Below are 20748 nucleotides of genomic sequence, written 5' to 3' on the forward strand. Positions count from 1 at the left end.
CAAAATAGGTAGAGATTACAACATGGAGATTGTATTTTCCTCTTCCCTCCTTTATATGACCATTATTAGGTTATTCAAGTGGTATCTGTGAAATCCAAATTTAAATCGCTTTCTGATTGGTTAGAAGTGGGAATTTTACCTTGGCTCTCCTTTTTTTTTCCAAGCATACGGTGAAGCCGTTGAAGTACTCACTATCAGTCTTTCTATGGATATTGTTCTTCTTTGCATAAAATACTTAAGTATTTATTGAAATAGGGACTGGAACACAGATTATAATTTCTCAGAAACTGCAACCCAAACCATGAGGTCAGAGGGTTATTCTTTATTATCTCTAGTACAATAAGATTTTGTATCCTATTCTCTGTGTGTTTATATATGTTACATACAGAATTAAATAAGTCTTTGAGAAATAATGAATAGTATTTTCTAAGTGATGTTCCTCTAAATGAACGCAGCAGATGCCGCAAACACATAGGTATGGACATCGCCTTACTTGCATGAGTGAGTTGATCTGTATCACTGTTAGCTGTTTGTGTTACTGCTCTTCTGAGGTTAGACTGTGGCTATGAAATGAAGATGTTTCAGGTAACTGATGGAGAAACTGAATTCATTTTCAAGTCCATTTGTAATATGACTTATGACTGGGATGAGTTAAACAAGGTCATTGTATCAGTCTAACTCGTCAGAGGCATAGACAAGACCAGCATGGAAAAAAGGAGTGCCTGTGTACAGAGTCTCTCGCAAGTGTCAAGAACTTGTAGAATGCTCCGGGCTAGTTAGTGGGAAAACAGACTCTTAAGGGGAGGGTTAGGATAAAACATCATTGGAACTGGTTAGACTTGATTTTGAAGAGACTGTTCAAAGACTTGAAATAAGTTTCTGTGGTCACCTTAAATCTAGAAACATTGGCCATTTTTTACTTGTAGCTGTGATTGTTAACATATTTTATGTTGATCACTTAAATTGTATGACAAATTCAAGTGATTTCCCTACTCGTTTTTCTTTTGTCAAGATCAGAGGGGTTCAGTTATTATTGGCTTTCAACGATTATTGCAACATATCACTGTCTTCCACGTTATTTCACTAATCCAAAATTCACATTTGCTGTAAAGGCAAATTGAAATGTATCTCCAGACTAAATTATTTTACCCAAATACTCAAGCTTGTTTTGACTGTGTATTCCTCAAGGTTTTTTCATGTAAAATAGTGGTTTATTCCAAGCCTCTGCTGTATAAAATGCCACTGCAATCTTTGTACCTGGCGGTCTGAATGTTCAGTCATTTGAAGAGTGTCTTGTCTCAATTTAAAGCCCTGCTCAAATCAGTGATCATGTAGGGTTGAAGCTGAAACAGCATTTTCAGTACAAAAGTGTTTGTTTCACAGGTAGATTAATACGTGAATAAGATCTTGCTTGTGGATAAGTTAGGGTTGTTATACATACAGGATGGCTCACAAACCACAGAAACAGGGAAACTGAGAACTCTCATGTATATACCTGCTCTTCCTTTACAAGCATATACTTTTTCATAAGAATTGCCATACATATTAGCATAACTCCATTTTTGGTTTAACATTTATATACATATATCCATTTATATGTATATATGAAATATTTATATATAGCTATGCACTAAATTATTTCTACAATACTTGATAGCTTTTTTTGAAGTGTTTTGTTTTACTGTAACTGAGTAAAATGTTCATAAATGTAGCTAAAGGAAAGGAACAGAGGGAAAAACCGTAGTTTACTGCAGTTACAGTAATAATATAACGTTCACTTGCAGGAAGGGAATGGAAGATAAAAAAGTTTGTGTATAGCGATCTGCCAGGATGCTATATTATATTATGATAACTTGGTATTATCGGAGACAGTATATGCTAATGTCTCAAGGGGATGTTGGGAAATCTCTTGTTTTCTCATCAAGAGTAAAGTATCACTGTCCACAGTAATTCTACCCCTTTGGAGATAGCAGAGCTGTGTTTTGGGATTTTTTTTTTTTTTTAAAGAGATAAACTTTCCGTGAAGTGGAAAGCAGAACAGAATATAACTACTTTTTTCTTCCAGTATTCTGCTTATATCCTAGTAGGCTTATGGTGACCTGGGTACACATAAACCTAATCAATTCTTTCACTATCTTTTTTAATATTTATTATTATAAATGCACAGCAGCACTTCTGAGGCATTTAGTAGCCTGAGCTTTGCTGTGCAGTTTATACCCAATACTGGCATATCTCCATAAGGAAGTATGGCTCACCAACTGGGAAATAAAGTATTAAGCCAAACACCCAGAATTCAGACAACAGGAATAAGCAAAAAATAACTGGAATCCAGTAGACTGAAAGATCTTGTAACAAGGCTATTCCAAACAGCCACAAGAAGAAAAAATAGCAGGAGGCTGTTTAGGGGAAGGTAGATGCTGAAATCTTGTACATGTTCTTATAAATCATATCTATAAAGTTCTTCAGAGGAATGTATGTCTTGAAAAATATCTGATAGAAAAAATGCAAATTGTAAAACAAGTAACGTAACAGTCACTAAATATTTTTTTTTCAAGAGAAGTGATTATATTAATGAAGCATGAAGTGAGTGTTGGCAATTACATGAAACTGTATCATTGGATAATTTTTTTTTCTGGACAGGTATAAATACATAATATTAGAAAATAATCTTAGATATACGGTTTAACTTTTAGATTGCCATGTGTGGAGTCAGGCTTTGGACTTGATCATCTTTGTGGGTCCACTCCAACTCAGGATATTTTATCAATCTAAGAGTATTTCTGTATGTGACCTTTAGGATTTCCTAATATAAATCCACCTTCTGCCTTTGTTGCTGCTGTGCAGTGCATAAGATAGAGTGGAAACATTAAAAACTGTTCCATCTTTGAAATGTATTTACACTGCTAAAAGAAAAATTAATTTAACATTAATTAATAATTAATTAACATTAATTAATTAATTGATTAATTTTAAATTTTTTTAAAAATTAAACTGTAAAAATATACACTGATGTTTTAGCAAATCAGAGTTCTGGTAGGATAGTCCTTCAGCTGAAATGGGAATTATTTTTAAAAATTATATTCACAGACTGTATGGTTATGGGTCTTTTAGGAGGTGTGTACTGGTCAAATAGTATTAATAATTTTTTTCTGATTCTACAGCTCCAGTTCATTCAACTCTTCAATTCTTAGGCTTTGCCCTATTTTTATATTTGTGAGTAAGAATAAACCAGGAAGACAGATTCTGAGTTTTCTAGAAGACAAAGAAATACTTTCCTCCATCAGTTATTGTTCTTTCTCCCTAAATCAGACTTTGTTGGAAAACTTTTCTGAAAAGGATAATTTCATGGCTTTGAGTCTCATCATTAAGACCTTAACTATCAGTGAGAGGATTATTTTTTTGCTTTAAAATGGAAAAAAAAATCTCTGAGAATTGTTTGCCTTTCATTTCTGTCTCTAATGTATTATCTAGAAATAGCTTCATCTACAAAATACTGTCTAAAACATCATTTCTTCTACAGCCTGCAAATTCCAAAGAAGTGCAAATGGATGTTTTAGCTGATCTCCACTCTCCTTTTTAGGATAACCACAATTACATTGAATATAACATAGATTGTAAATAACTATTAATTTACTCATTAAATTATGTCATTGCATTTTATATATAATATTAACACGATTATTAGTTAAGTAGTTAAGAAATTCTCAAATTAATATTGCATATGCATGTCCAATTTTTCTCTGTGTCTATTTCCCTTATGGCAGTTTTCAGTTATGCAGTCCCATACTATTTTCACATGACCCCATCCCTTAAATTTGCAGGGTAGATGGTGCCTGCTCAAAACAAACTTATTAATAGGTTACAAACAAAAAAGGGACTAATGAAGTGGTGCTCAGTGCCTCAACATCTAATCATTTAATAATTTTAATAGTATTTAAAAACTAGCATTATGAATTCCACTTGTGGAGCTGAATGACTAAGTTAGTCTGTGGGCGTTAGGCATCTGGAACAGGGATCCTGAGAATCAGCACTCTCAGTACTGAGATGCTAAATAAAATAATAGAAAGCAAGAGAGAGAAACATTGAGCTGAAAACCTGTTTCCTACACAGTTATATATACTTACCTCAGGTCTTCATTAAAACTGGAAGTCAGAACTTGAAACCCTGTGTTCATTCAGTGTTCAGATAACTTTAACAATCCTTCAGTACATTATCGCTTACTGAAGTGCCTGAGTGCCTACAAAACTGGAAACTAGAGTTCTTTTTATCCCAAGAGGTTTGAACCTGTATTTCTAGCATCCTGTGATGATTTCCAAACAGGCAAATCAGGTCCTTTTAAATACTCAGGTTCTTAGATAGCTAATTTCTGTATCCTAGATAGCTTGGGGAAAAATTAGGCACCTAGAAGTTAGCCTAGGAAAGACATGGGTGTTGATAGGAAGCTTTACTCTGGTCATCCTACACCTTCATAGCTTCTTTGGTGGGTTTGGCACAATATAATGGAACTCTTGTGCAACATAAGCACCAAAATCCTTCCTCAATAGCATTTTCTTTCTTGGATGTGCCCACATCTTCTCTGAAATCAGTATTATGTAGTGCCATGTACATTATATTTTCCAAACTCACATAGAAAAGAGATTATTAATTTTGTAATGGACTTTCCCATTTCATAGTTGGTAGACTCAAAACCAGTAAAGGTGTTTAGATACCTCGCTGTCTTTGAGAGGTAGCTTTGTATCTGTGTGACCCTTGGTGTCTTTTTCTTCACAATTAATGTGAAGTATAACATTATTATATACACACATATAACACACAAAGAACTCCTATAAATAAACCGGTCAAAAATATCAAGAATAGGAAGTAGTGTGAGAGGTGAAGGGCCTGGGTTTTCAGAGTAGGTAGCATTTTTCCAGCTTTTATCTTCACAAGAGTATTCCCATTCACCTCTTGGAAGTGCTAACAGTCAACATTTCTTTTGCAGAAAATGTCAAATACACATATAGCATCTCTTCAGTGTAACAGCATTCTGACAGAGTCCTTTGGCAGAAAACTCACTTGTCAGGTTCTCTTAAAATTTTACTTGTTGCAATGTTGTGTTTTCATTGGCCTCATGAAAGATTCCTTAGGCTCATGTTTTCTCTTGTTTTAGTGCTTAACTGAAATTAAATTCCTTGACACAGCTGTTCTAAGTCTTAAGATATACAAGTGACCTCTGTAAGTCCTCATAAGTGATCCCTTTCCTAGAATACCAAGTATGTGGACAGGCTGGGTTTAGATTTCATGCATTAGGACATAAGATAATGCAGGCAACAGGCAAAACAATACATTGTACTTACATAACACAAACAATATGCAAATCCAGAAAATATATAGCTCACTATATGAACATTTTTGTTTCCTTATGATCCTATAATATTATCACAGATTAAATCAAATTAAAACATTGGGATTTCCAGTTTATTTCCCTGTTTCTATTGACCCCTAAAAAAGAATAATTGTTGAATGCTTTTTTAGGTCTGCAGAAGTAGTTCTAGTTATGCATTTTTACAAGAAAACATGTCATTCATTTTCATTACAGAGTAGGCTAAAAAGGGAAATAATATATGTAAATATTTTAATAAGAATGATAAGCAACTTTAATGTGTGAAATGATGAAATAGTATGATGCAACAAAATAAATGTAAATGAACTAAATTTGCATGAGCTAAGTAAAAGTGAGTATGTGTTTAAATGAGAAATCCTTTATTCTTTAGTTCCTAACATTTCTGAAGGTTTTGTGTTCCCATGAGGTTTTGTTTTACAAAGAGAGTAAAATTATATATAGTGTAGGATCATGTCTTTTTTCAACCTCTCGAGCACAACTGGGCAGAATTTTTTTTATCTTAATTTTTAAAAGTTGCAATATTTCTGGCACCCTCCATATTTACCAATTTAAGTTAACCTGCTATTGGAAAAGGGTTATTTAAATCAATCCTTACAAAACTTTTCCTCTGCTAAACTTAGTCATTTTAGAAACACATACTTAGCTATACAGATTCAGTTTCCAAATTAGACAAAAAGCAAGCCTGACACCTATAATTTCTTTTTACTGCTTTTTTCCATCTGAAAATTTCAAAGTTAGTTCTTAAATTTGGCCTGGTATAGAAAATTCTGAACATATGCCTTTTCTTTGTTTGTTGAAGTTCAAACAGAGGTTAACAATATAATTTAGCCAAACATAAAGGTTAATAAATAACTAACAAAGCATTATTTATTCGTTTCAATTAGAAATACACTGGTTTGTATAGCTTTAGTTTGAAAATGTTCCCTAAAGGGGAATCCTTCCCTACGCTTGGTTCTTTGTTCTTCTATTTAGTTTCTTTATCTCAAATCATAACTATAACAGAAGACTGCACCAACCTCAACATTTAGTGCAAGACAAAATTTAATTCAATCATAAAAAGTCTTTCAGGACTCACTAAGCTTTTATTCTGCAATTTAAAATATTTGTACAGCTATATACAGTATTATAGTATAACAATTTTATTTAAAAAAAAAAAAAAGGTTTACTATGAAAATACATTCTTATTCACTAGTGGATTTTATACATTCTTTGGTAAATTTTCAAAATGTTAATTCTATTTTAATTTCCTAGGGATATATACTCACTTACCTAGATTGACAGATTTCGCTACTTGAAACATTTTCCACTTAAAGTCACTAATGAAAAAAAAAAATCTTCCTTGCATAAGATTGCATATCTAATGCAGTTTCTTTTAGCTTTTCATGCCAAGTTTTTCCAAGATATGGTTTAACATCATTTCACTGCTTGGTCGTGTAGAAGTGAACTTCCAGTTCCATAAGAGAGAGTATATGAGATTGTGCAAACAGTTGATATGTTTATTTTCCTTTATGTTTATATGTATTTGGAATCTTGTCCATCTCAGTGTTTGGATGAAGAAGTAAGAAAATGCTTGTATAGTACATACATGAAGTTGTCCCAGTGGTGATTCAGATGGTGCCAGTTGCTCTTATTCATCACTATAAAGTACAATGGAGAAGTTGGGGGTGTGGATGGGACTCCCATATGCCCTTAGACCTGATCTCTCCTCGCAGATCAGATGATAGTGTCTTCTTTCTGAAAGATGAGAAGAGGGGGTTTCACTGCGGGGAGGTGTTAATCACTGTGATTAGGACATCTGAGAGATGTTTTCTGTGTTTGCCATGACAAGGTTTAAATCCTCATAACTTGTGGCACTTTGTCTGAAAATATTCAGTCTAGTATCATGGAAAATTCCAGTTTAGGGCAGATCCACTGTCAAATCTGCATTTTCATTAATTCTTTTTAATTTTGTAAACTCCCTTACATGTTAGAGCACAAAAACCATCCTCTGTCATAGGGCAATCCAGAAACAGTAGCGTTGTTTAGACAAACCTTGTTCCTTTTTTGACATTGTAGAATTTATATAAAATTTAAGATTAAATTTGTTGAACTATGCAGCTCTTTCCTCTGAATTTCATACACAAACTACATCATTTTCTTTTGGAATTGAACACGGGTAAATTCTGACCTGATGAAAACAATTACGGTGCTATGATGCCAATTCATAAAAACACCAGGGCAGTATTGATTGTATTTTAACTGAAACTCTCATTAATGAAAAATTAGTATCAGCAAAGAAAACATTTTTGATAAACACAATAATCTGCTTTTATGCCTGTATTTCAGAATTTTCATCAAGAAGTCAAGAAAACAGATGATTCAGAAACTCTGTCAAGCCCTGACAGTCTTGAGGCTGGAGGACAAAATGGAAATTACACAACATCGAGTGAATCATCTTTGACTACACAGTGTGACTGTGTCCTGTACAATCCAGAAACATCACAGACAAGAAATAATGGTTTGCTTTATACAGCTCAAAGTACTTCTAAAAATATGCATCTAAATAATTGTCTGAGAAATGTAGAATTGCAATACTACCACAATTTACCTACTCATGATCTTTTAGCTAAACATAATGTTCTAACTCCTGCTGAACGTGTAAACAATTCAGAAGAGGAATCATCTGCTTCTCACAGATCTGGAAGAAAAAACGCAGAATTCTCTACCTCTAGTAAGCAAGTAAACTTTGTAAGTAATACATTTAGTTTTCTGCAAAATATAAAAGAAGAAAGAAGCAAGCCTTCTTCTGGACTGTCTAGCACATTAGCCACTGGTCATCCCATTTTCAGTCCTAGCAAAGCTTGGGCCAGCCCTGATTCTATTCCAGGAGAAAGGGATCGGGATCTGATGCAAGATCAGAGTTTTAAAATGACCCCACAAAAAAGAACTGTATCTGTGCAAACCTCCAGTCAACCTATTGCAACATCTATAATCTTATTTCCTAATCAGGGATATTCCACTGTCATTTCCAGCACAGCTGATACATTACCAAAGGACAAAAACATCTGTACAGAGTTTTTAAAAACAAAATCAGGAAAAATGACAGAAACGAAAGAAGAAAATATTAAATGTATTGATGACATTAATCCAGGATCATCTTTATTTCAGGACATACCAAATGCCTCAGTTCTGTGCGAAGTTAAGCAACAGAATAACAATGAGGAAGAAAAGGGAAATATGGTTGAAACTATATCACTGGTGTCTGACACAGAGTTCACTTCTGGCATTCCTGCACAGCACAAAACCCTGAAAAACAATATTCTTGAAAGAAAAAGAGCTAAGTTATTCAGAAGTATCTTAAAGAAGGATTCTAAAGATGTACCCAGTCATGTCAAAGCTGTGGTTTTGAACCACGGGATCAGTTTTGGAACTCGACCCATGTCTTCTATCAGAGACAGTTTAGAACTGGCAAAAATAAAAAAGAAAACTGCAGAAAATGAAAAATACAATAGAAAGCTAAAATGGTGTGATCAAATTAAACAGATAATAATAGAAAATAATGAAAAATACTATGAAGAAAACACCACTAAAATATCTTCTGAACAGCTGCAATATGTTCAAACTACAAATAATGCTCCTAAGACTAATTTAAGTATTGTTGCTCAACTTTCAAACCCTGTGTTCATAAAAAATCATCAGGAAAACTTTCATATATCAAAACCAAATGTTAACTCTGAAGAATCAAATAAAGAATGCACATCTCTGAATATATTTATGTCTACTGGATCCTTTTCTGCTAATAAAGCTTGGATGTTACCAAAAGATGAAGAAAGTAAACTCCCAGTAGGTAGTAATAATTCTAAAATTAACAAAGGTGATCAACTCAAAAATAAGTCAAAAATAACTGGAAAAACAACATCTGTAAGAGCCCAGTCAAGTTTTATGCCCAAGAAAAGAACAGGCACTATAATCCAACCGCAGTCGGCCGCTGAAGCCAACAAAACTCGAAAAGCTCCAGGGAAACTGCTAGCACCTCACCCACCAACGGCACCTCTGCCGGGAAACAGAAGTGGCAGAAACACAGCCAGCCCTGGGTGTCAGCCACTGCCGCCTTCAAGTCTTCAAGCTACCACTACAAGCAGGAATGGTTTAATTGAAAGGCATGTTGTGTTAGCAGATCGGGTTTTAAATAGAAACGGTACAGAAAACAGTGAGAGTATTACTTGTCGTTCTGACTTGGCCACTGCAATATCTGCACCTGGCTGCAGCATGGCCAAATACAAACCTTGGGCAAAAAATACTTGTTCTGTATACACTGTTCAGACAAGCGCCTGTCAAGATTGTTCAGTAACCTGCACTGAAAGAAGACCTGTTAACGCAGAAAATGGATTACATCTCCATCATATCCCAGCAGCTGGAAAAACAAGTACCTCCTGGCAAGGAGCACATACTGCCCGAGCTCCACAAGGCTCTGCTACTGGTAAGAGTCATGTTTCTGGGGTTGGGGTGGGGGGATGTTCAGACGAAAGTCTTTTTCAATTACATCACAAATTTGTTTTCAGTTAAAACATCCAGCCTTTCATCCATTCACACAATACAGCCAGTTTTAACAAGTTTTCACCATTTGTCATTGTCGTTTCTATTCTAGTGGTGCCCAGAGGCCTCTCAAACGTCAATCTGCATTTTTAATAGCTCTCTTCAATATTAAATGAAAAGGAAGTATTTTTCCTGAGATTATATTCCTGACTAATGAGTAAATGTGACAGGTGGACTAAATAATAATATAGGAGGAAGTGACTAAGTTTATATGAGTAAGTTTTACAAGGTAACTGGGAGTCATAGCTTGTTGTCCAACAGTCACTGCCACCTGAGAGTGAAAGAAATGTAGATCTACCATGTTTTTAAAATGATGACACTGTAAATGCCTAAATTTTTAAAGTTTTAGTCCCAGTAATATATTAATGCTCAAAAAAATTAAATGTAAGTTAAAGAGCTTCTACCAGACAAATTTTGCTGTGCTGCAAAGTATGTCTGATTTGCAAAGAATTTGAAAAAAAATGAGTACCGATCCTTCATTTTGTTAAAAATTAACCTTGGGAACAATATAATGCAAAAATTGGTTGGTAAAATAGAGGAAAGATACATAAGAAATTTTGGGGTGATTCATGGAAACAGACTCTACAAGTCAGAGAGAGTTATAAAGCAGGTATGTTTACTCTGGGGCAGGGGTGCAAGGGGACTTCTCCACAAAGCTGGCACCCCAGCAGCACTTTTTACCAGAAATTTATAGAGTGTGGATATACATATTCATTGGATTGCATAATGCATAAGTAAGGCTGGGTTAGTTCAAAAGGCTGGTGTCAGCAGTTTGTGTTCTCTTTGCGCCTGTGCATTGCCTCCTCGTGGTTGTCTTCGGGGGGGGGGCTTTTGGAGGAAGGCTCACAGTCTTGTTCACCTTGTACTTTTCCTCGGAGCATGCGCAGGTTCTCTTAGCCAATTTCTTGAACAAGAGTGGTTCCAGCTGGTTTAGCACCTCTATCTTATCTAAAAGCACCAGCATATTAGTTTCTACCACCCATATATGGCTATCTATCCACTACAAAGACTCAACTTTATAGAACCCATCAGCTTTCTAAGGATGTGTCTCTTACTTTTGCTGAACATAGTAGTTCTTGGTAAGTTTCCACAGAAAACTGCTTTGTTTTGATGAACACAGTAGTCCTTGGTAAATTTCCACAGAATAGTCGGGGCAAGCAGGATTATTAAACAATATTCAGAAATCATTATAAGTTGCTATAAGTAAATAAGTTGCAAGGGAGGTGATCATTTCCTTGTATCAGGGAGAATAAACTTTAATCTCCTGGTTTTCACATTTCAAAATAGCTTTCATGCTTTTTGATTTGCCCTGTTTCAGCCTAGCTATGTTCTGTGCCTTGGGCGCTGATGGCATCCTCCTGCTTGTAATTTGTATATTGTGTGCTGGTTTGCTTCCTACTGAGGGTTGCAGCTGGAGGCAGAGCTCCTGAAGCTCCCTGCTTCAGGTACAAGCAGCACTCCAAACTGCTTCACCTACTGGGATCACCCTGAGGACCGGCCATGCAGCTCAAAGATACTTTCCAGAAAAATAAGTAATTCCCATAATTTAAAAAACCTGAACTTCTAGTTTCATCTACTAATACATAGTTTTAACTGTGGAGTGATTCAGAACAGCTCTGTTGTGTAAGAGCAGATGTAGGTGAGTATTCTTGGCCTAAAGCAGGGGTGGGAAATGAGAAATGTTATCTGCTGTCCATTCCAGTTCAAAGTCAAACAGATGAGCTTAAGATATGTGTGACTTAAGTTAACCTATTTGATTTTACATTGGAAATGAATGAAGTCTTGCATTACCATGTCTTGCCTCCAGCAGAGATACTTGCTTCTTGTCCTTATTTGCACATCAAATCAATGAATCAGAAGATTTACTGGGTCAGAGTTGTGTGCGCTACTAATACTGTCTTCACTGCAACTGTAAATGCTACATCCCCAGTGTCACATAGCTCCAGCTTTTTTAGAGGAAGAGCTGAGTAACGTCTTTTTAAAATTTGGTTGGATGGCCCTCTGTCAGTATCTGATTAGATTTTTTTTTAAAGTCTAATCTAAAAGATTAGTTTTAAAAGTCTTCTTTATTTTAAATACTCTAGATAACTCTTAATGACTTGCTATTATTTGTTCAGTTGCCTGCAAATGCACATAGATCGCCACATCTTTGTCCTGAAGTGCTTGCTATGAGAGACTGAATGCTGAGTGAAATACCTTGAGTAAAATATCTTCTGTGGCTCTATTACAAGGTTCAGTGAGGTCTGTGAGGACACTAGAAAATGTGATTGGTTGAAAAGCTTGGCCAAATATACAGAAAGAATAAGTGAGAACAAGATGAATAAATAAAATTGTTATCCATGAGGATCTTCCTTTAATTGGGCTTCCAGTCTTCAAGTATAACTTCTGGGTGACACATATTATACTGTAGTTGGATATTAGAATTATTTTAAGTCCTTTGGTGTTCAGTCAGTGAAATGCTTTAAAAATATGTTTAACATTTAGCCTGTGACAAATACGGAACTAATTCACATGCTTATAGTTAAACAGGAGTCGACTGCTCAGTATCTCATGCCCTTAAAGATACTATTACTTATACTTTTGTCAGTTTTTCAAAGGCGTCTTTTCCTTGGCACAGATCTAGCATGTCTTGCTAGACTAATTAAGTGCCGATGCGTGTCAATAAAGCAACTCTGGATTTTATTTTTCAGAAAAATATTATGTGATTACTGATGTAACAAGGGCTTTCTTCTCTGCTTCTTTTTAAATTTTCCCCTGTAGTCAATAAAACATGATCACATTTCCTTTTCTTTTCAGGTGCTATTGAGCACCACGTGTCACATCACAGTAATTCACATATAACTAAATGTCAACCTTTTAAAGTTAATGTGTCTCATGCTACTGTTGATGGCAGCAGCCAGAAGAATAGTTTCAAATCTGCTTCTAGGATCAATGAATTGATTTCTTTTGCTGCAAATATATAAATCGAGTAACTGCATTTACAAATCAAGTAACTGTGTTTACAGATGAGTATACAATATCTCCTTGGATGTGTAGATTCCTGACTTGGACATGAAAATGCTGATTTGCATCTCCAGTTTGTATGCATGAATGTTTAATTAAGAATTCGATTTTAATTTTGAAACTTGATGGTTTAATTTTGAAAATGTATTATTACACCAGACAAAACTGAGATAAGTTTGAGGTACAGTGTCTCTCTAGCTGAGGGAAAATACAGCAGTACTGTCATTAAAATTAGTATACAGATGTACAAATTAGTAAGATTAACTACAAAATCCCAAACTGTGTAACTAAGGTTTTAAACCATGACTTTGCATTTGAATCACACCTGTGAGGACACACCTGGAGGACTGTGTTCAGTTCTGGGCTCCTCAGTACAAGAGACAGATGCACAGACTGGAAAGAGTCCAATGAAAGATCGTGAAGATGATGAAGGGACTGGAACATCTCTCCTAGGAGGAAAGTCTAACAGAGCTGGGACTGTTCAGCCTGGGGAAGAGAAGGCTCAGGGGGATCTTATCAATGTCTATAAATCCTTGGAAGGAAGGTGCAAATAGGATGGAGCCAGGCTCTTTTCAGTGGTGCCCACTGAAAGGACTAGAGGCACTGGACACAAACTGAAACACAGGAGGTTCCCTCTGAAAATCAGGAAACACTTTTTTTTTTTTACTTGTAGGGGTCACAGAGCACTAGGACAAGTTGCCCAGAGACTTTGTGCTATCTCCACCCTTGGAGCTACTCAAAAGCCATCCAGACGTGGTCCTGGGTAACCAGCTCTGGGTGTCCCTGCTTGTGCAGGGGGGCTGGACCAGATGGTCTCAAGAGGTCCCTTCCCACCTTTACCATTATGTGATTCTATGAATCAGACTGTGTGAACTATTACATGCTTTCTGAGCAATGCTGCGTAATCTTAACAAATGTTGAATCTGTTAAGATGTAAGATACAGCATCTTGGCAACAGGCATTTACTGTGTTGGACAATTAGACTTTAGGATTACTCTCTAATGCAACTTATTTTCTAAAACATTACTTTTTGGCACATTATTTGATATTTGTAGTATCATAGTTCACTGTTCATTCCCCCTCTTACTTGGTAAGACCACCTTGTAAGTTTGTACAGACCATCTTTGTTATCTGGGATTCAAAGTGGGGCTTCACTTAACCTGCTTATAAATGTCCACATACAATCCGTGTCTGTATCTTATAGTCCTATGCTAACATGAAATTAAATGTACTTTAGAAGTGCCTGTTTCTCTCTTTCCACTGTAAGAAAATACATTTAGCGAGATCAGATGTAAACATACACAAGCTAAAGATCTAAATTTGGACAGATATTTACTCATCATTATTAGTTTTGCTACACCTATCTTTACTGTGTTTTTACACATTTTTGATTTATTTTTGTATGCATGTCATTTAAGGTGTTGTTGCTGTTGCAAGACAAAACCAGGTTTTTGACAACAATGAAAATAAACACAGAGCTTTTTCACAACACAGAAGACAAAGTATAGCCTCTAAAAGAGGGAAGCCTATTCATCATGCACAGGTAAATATTAAATACTGTATAAAATAAAAAGCTTATTTATCTTCAAAATGGAAAGAGTTTCAGGAATATCAAAGATTTGTTCAGTGTCACACTATTTTGAATCAGTGTGATTAGTCAGCTTGCTGTCACTGCTAATGAAAAGAATAAAAGAATACACCTCTGGATTAATATACACTAATATTTTAGCACTTGAAAACATTTAGTAATATGAAATAATTTTAAAATGTTCAGCAAGTAGTATAGTTGTCTTAAATTACACTTAAAATATACTTATAATATTTTTGATAGAATTCATTACGTACTGTCCCGCTGAGTCCTGTTCAATCTGCATTCGATCCCGTCCGAAATATGAATAACACCTATAAGTCTGATGAAGGTATCGTAACACATCCCATTTCAATTCTTTTTTATGCATAAAGTAGTGACCTAATATATCCCCTGTGTAACATCCCTTGTGTCTTTTGGCATCAGCGATTCTAAGTAAGAAAAGGTAGTTGTCTAGACCTAATTTTTTCATGGAAATGTAAGATACAGCATCATGTGTCATTGATGGTTTTATAAATACATTACAATATATATTCATTTCATTCCATTCCTGTTTGCATTTAATTGTATGATATCTGTATGGATCATACATAACTGCATGATGTGGACAGGTATCGCTTGCTATCTTTACATATTTCCAAAGAACTTGTTCTGGTGCCAATTGTAAGATGCATTAGTGATCTTAATTATGTCACAGAATCACAGAATCATCTAGTTTGAAAAAGACCTTGAAAATTATCTGCTCCAAACATTAACCTCCCACTGACAGTTCCCAACTACACCAGATTCCTCAGCGCTATGTCAACCTGACCCTTCAACACCTCCAGGGATGGGGACTCCACCACCTCCCTGGGCAGCCCATTCCAACGCCCAACAACCCGTTCTGTAGAGAAATACTTCCTAATATCCAGTCTAAACCTTCCCTGGTGCAATTTGAGGCCATTACTTCTTGTCCTATCACTTAAGGCTTGGTTAAAGAGACTCATCCCCAGCTCTCTGCACCTTCCTTTCAGGGAGCTGTAGAGGGCGATGAGGTCTCCCCTCAGCCTCCTCTTCTCCAGACTAAACCCCCCCAGTTCCCTCAGCCGCTCCCCGTAGGACCTGTGCTCCAGACCCTGCACCAGCTCCGTTGCCCTTCTCTGGACACGCTCGAGTCATTCAATGTCCTTTTTGTAGTGAGGGGCCCAAAACTGAACACAGGAATCGAGGGGCGGCCTCACCAGTGTTAAAAAATTTCATTTTCTAACATACCATTCTTCTTGACTTTGCCACTTTTTTGACTTTTTAATATTAATTTTGTGTGTTTCATGAAAGTCATGAAAGCAAGCAGTGTATTTAAATGTCATGAGCTCTTCTCATTTGAAGTTATCCCTGTAATCTCTTTGATTTCAGAAAGCACTGTTCAGTTTCTTCTGGCAGAAAAACTAGCAAGTACATCCACTGCAGAGGATGAAATCCTGGCAGCTATGGAAAGTGTGCAACTGGCCAGAGAGCCCTTATCACTTAACAGAGCTCCATGTCCAGGCGTGAGTGCACTTTCAGTAGAAGAACAGAAGATTTTCCAGTCTCTTGATCATCTCAATCAAAGGCTACAAGGTAAGTTTGAAAATAAATATGAACCTACATCAAGTGATTAAATAACTTTATATTCTGTTGTCATGAATTAATTTGAATTAAAAACATGAATCCTATGCTATAAATATTTTTCTGTTGTTATTATTATTACTATTCTTTACTAAATGTAGCAAACAAATCAAAATCATGAAACTTTTCTTGCAGCCAATTAAATTAATTTAAAATAATGGTGACTTTGCTTTGGTCAAAAAAATAATTCAAAATGTGACTAGACACCTTCAGAAACTGGCTCAGCTCAATGGTAGCTGTTGTTTCTAACACTGTCAAAATTGTTCTATGAAGATATATCAGATGTATCAACCTCAGTTGAGAATCTGTTCCAATGAATATTCATCTTAATTTAATTGCAATTATTTTTTCAAATAATTATCCTTTATACGTCCTATATTTTTGCAAGCGTAACCCTTTATAATGAATGGCTTTTAATTTTCTTTCATCTGCTCTTTTGGAATGTTCCTTTTCTCCATGAATTCTTAAAGATCACAAATACTGAGTTGTGAGAAAGCTGCAACCAATTCTGAATGTTCAAGTGAATATCACTTATGCAACTATTTTAAAAATGTCAAACTTACCTAAGTGTTTTCTAACCTGTTTTTTCTCTGTGCCGGGCAGATTTCTTGCCTGCTTTGTACTGGTATTTTTGACATGAGTTCTCCAGTCACAGCTTCCATTTTGCTGAAGAATTTGGGGGAAAAGTCTTTCCATGTTCTTGATATTTTTTTCTCTCCAGTGATTAGTTAGCTAACACTTTCATTCGTTATCCTTTTATAACTAACATACTTGTAGAACAAACTTACTTCTTGGGTCTTTTACTACTGTATCTAATGGTTAGTGTTTGCTTTGACCTATGTTATCATACAGGTCTTTCACAAAAATTCTCATTAATCTGACATAGTTTCTGTATTCTGTGTGCTCCATTCTGTATTTGAAATCAATGGGGACCCTGTGACTTAGTCCATGTGGTCTCTTCACTGGACTTCTTGTCTTTCCATATCATTGGAATAACTTCTGCTTGTTATTTTTGCTGTTTATGAAACTGCCAACTCTCCTGAATTTTACATGTTCCTCAAACTTTTTTCATATGAAATTTTACATGCCAATTATTTGAGTTTATAAGAGTCTGCTTGCTTGAAGTCCATTGATTTTATTTTACAATTCCACTACTTTCCTTCTGGACTGCATCATTTCATGGTCACATATACCCAAGTTTACCATCTTATTGACTGGAATCGAACTAAAGCCAGGCTTATTAAGCTTCTGCATACTATCCATACGTTTTTACATCAAATGGTAAATTGCTTGACTTTGAGGAAAAAGGCTTCAGTTTCCCGTAAACTGCAACAACAGAATAAAAGAACTTTGCAACCACTTAGAAACTTTTTGCAACTGTATCTTACAATTCCTGTAATCAAACAATGGTTCCAAATTTGATTATATTGTACCTCATGGTTGTTGGTTCCAGGAAAATACACGTGAAGAATTCTGTCTTCTGTCAGAGAGGAGTTTTAGTATGATGTGCTCGGGTTAAGAAAGTAAATATGAAAAACGAAATACAATAAAACAGAAAATAAATTGCTGTATAAATAACAAAGAAATTACAAAGAAATAGAGGCAAAGGTAAACGCAGAAAAAAAAAATGGGAGAAAGAAAGCTGAAGTGTGCAAAGTGTGAAAAGGAAAACTACGAAAACTGTAAGAAAAGTACATAAGAAATATGAAAGAAACAATGAAAAAATCATAGGAGTTAACTGCAAATGAAGTAACTATGAAAATTAATCTAATACCTATATATATGTATCTTAGAAATTTAATTAGCTTGCCTAATTATTGGGGGATTAAAATTGGTAATGAGAAACTGGGAAGTTTTACAGGTAGACTTACGGGACATATAAGTACCTGTAAGTATGTACCTGTAAGTAAGTAAAGTGCTGTAAAACAAGTTTAAAAACGTTTTTAAACCGTGACCTTTCTGAACCTCTTTTTTTGGCTTTGTTTTCACATGTGACCAAATTAAGTGACTAAAACTGTGCACCCTCATAGTGGTCTTTTTAGTGAATAACAGTCACTAACCAATCTAAGTCTGGAATTTTTGTTGCCAGCCTACAGTAGCTGGCACTCTTTAGCTTTAGATTTCTTTGTTGACACCTATTTTTTTGTTCAGATAATAATATAGCTGCAAACTTAGAAAATACAGCAGCTGTTGGTAAGGGAAAAAAAAACAGTGCTGTTAAATTGTATTTCCACAGACTTTGTGAAGTTTTGTGTTGAATATTTAACTGTGAATCATATTTTTATTGTAGTATTTAGTTTACATAATATTTATGATATGTCTTATTTTTAGATGTTCAAGAAGCCATTACCAGAAACCCATCTGCTTCAAACGTTTTGCAGATAACCACCCCTTTAGTAAGTATTTAACTTAAACATGTCCAGCTTTAATTCCTACAAACTGACCTTATGGCTTATTTTATAGTAAAAATATAATCAAAAACATTGAAATCAATCTGCTCAACTGGCTTGCCAGATTCTCAGATTTCTATTTATGTAAAAAAAAAAAAAAATACACATATGAACCTTATAGTACTGTGAATAGGCTTTAATGGTTTATACCAGACTGCCTTACCCTCTTGGCTTCATTTTCCTTTTGGAATCTGAAGATACTCCCAAAGTCCAGGAAATTCCAAGAACTCTTAAGAAACAGTGATTTAGCAGGGTCTATTTGAACTATATATTGGTCATAATTAATTTGTATTTCTTAATAACATAGAGAGGAAGGGAGGAATGATGCATGGTAGTGCATAAAATAATTGGTAATACAATAAATTCTTACCCTGACCTGCAGGTATGCCATGTTCTATAAGTGATAGATATTATCTTTCTTTAATAAGTGTTTGTATTTTGTTTCATATATTCTAAATCTTGTCAGTCTGAAACAAAATAATTATGGTACATGGAATATGAAGAACTGAATAGGCAGATGAGCGTCCAAAGTACAGAATACACATTTCAAATGTTCAGTTTATAATGCAGGAGTTAGTATTTATAATTCTATGTTATCAGTCTCCTCCTTTACTATATATTTGTACTGAGGGAAAAATATAGACACATGACTGTATGCTTCACGTACTTTATATACTTTCACATACTTCATATACTTTATTGGATAAACTGTTACCAAAAATGTTAGAGAAAAATACTCTTTATTCAGAAAGCTTTTGCCACTTATTGAGCTTGAGACTGAAAAGCCCCAGAAAGTATCCAGGCTCCTAAATTTAAAATGATTGCCCAGTTTTGAAGTGGGACTGTGAAAAGAACATGGAGCACATCATTACCTCTCTTCTTGTGAATCCTAGTAGTAAGTGTGACTTGGAACCTGAGCTTCCTCTCTTCTGCCTCCTGTCTTACAAATTTAATTCTTTATGGCTAAACAACTTGTAAATTTTGTATTTTTCAACAGTTAGTGTAGTATAGGTATCTTTATTGGATCTAACTCTGTTTTACTAAAGCATTTTTGATCTTGTGTGTTCTCTGGGGCTTTCTTCATAGCCTGCCCTACTTTTAAAAAAAAAAAAAAAAAAAAAGCTCTTCTCCCACCAATGCATTTTCCTGTCTTTCAATAGTCAGAGTTCTTGGTTGGCTGGTCTGTGACAAAGATTCCTCCCACTAATTCTTCATCTGCAAAATTTTTGTTTCACAAATAAGATATAAACACTAGACATTACTCGGGCTGTCCAGCCTCTGGAACTGCAAGTTCTCCGATGGACATTTAACACCCTTCTTTCCCTACAAGTATATACTTAAGCATTTAAACAGGTGTCCTACTGTAGGGATACATTCAGATGTCTGACACTGACTTGGAATTCTTGATGATAAGAATGAAACACTATCGTACATGTTCCCAGCTGCAGAAGAGGTATAGGTGACCAAGATTTCATCAAATCTTCTGCCATGAGAAGTGGTGGGATATTAAGTTTTTACTTCACCAAGAGAACAACATGCTTTGGCTCTCGTAGTTTCAGAACATCCAAATAAACTCAGTAATTTCTGTGAATGACATCGTACCCTGTTAATACCAACCTCTAAATCGAGATGAAGGCGCACAGATGTTCATATAATGGAGAACAGATCACATGATATCATCAAATTATGTTTCTTGAATGTTATATTAAGCATAATCACATTACTGTTTATATGCATGTATATCTCAATATTCTCCATTTTATTATAGAGTATTCAGCAATGTATATCCTCCCCTTTGGTGAACACTGCAATAGCCTCACAGCAGTACCAGGATGCCTCAGCCAGCAATCGATTGCAATTGTCCAGGAGACACTGACATTATATGCCCCAGGATATTGCAGCTTTATGTACTTTATATGTAATATTTATACTATTTGACTCTATAAAATTATCAACAAAATAAAGACAAAAGCAGAAACTCAAATAATCAATGTCAACTGACTGGTAAGCATTTTTAGGATCATTTATTATGTCTATTTTATTACGCACTTTATTAAAAGAATGAAAATACTTCACATTTTTAGTGTTTGTTTTGTTTGTTTAAA

At 35.2% G+C, this 20748-nt stretch overlaps 1 protein-coding gene across 1 annotated transcript in view; it reads left to right on the forward strand.

Annotated features, from left to right (window-relative positions):
* The window catches only part of CEP126 (centrosomal protein 126), a 39954-nt gene extending 19435 nt beyond the window's left edge, over positions 1-20519 (forward strand). The window contains exons 6-12 of the mRNA XM_026855850.1: positions 7709-9842; positions 12755-12916; positions 14380-14504; positions 14793-14880; positions 15915-16145; positions 18525-18589; positions 20412-20519. Coding sequence (XP_026711651.1) covers positions 7709-9842; positions 12755-12916; positions 14380-14504; positions 14793-14880; positions 15915-16145; positions 18525-18589; positions 20412-20519 — 2913 coding nt within the window. The remainder of the gene's footprint in view (positions 1-7708; positions 9843-12754; positions 12917-14379; positions 14505-14792; positions 14881-15914; positions 16146-18524; positions 18590-20411) is intronic.
* The last annotated feature ends 229 nt before the right edge of the window (positions 20520-20748 follow it).

This window comes from Athene cunicularia (genome assembly GCF_003259725.1).
Source record: "Athene cunicularia isolate RWA chromosome 1 unlocalized genomic scaffold, athCun1 chr1_part1, whole genome shotgun sequence".
NCBI classification, from domain to species: domain Eukaryota; kingdom Metazoa; phylum Chordata; class Aves; order Strigiformes; family Strigidae; genus Athene; species Athene cunicularia.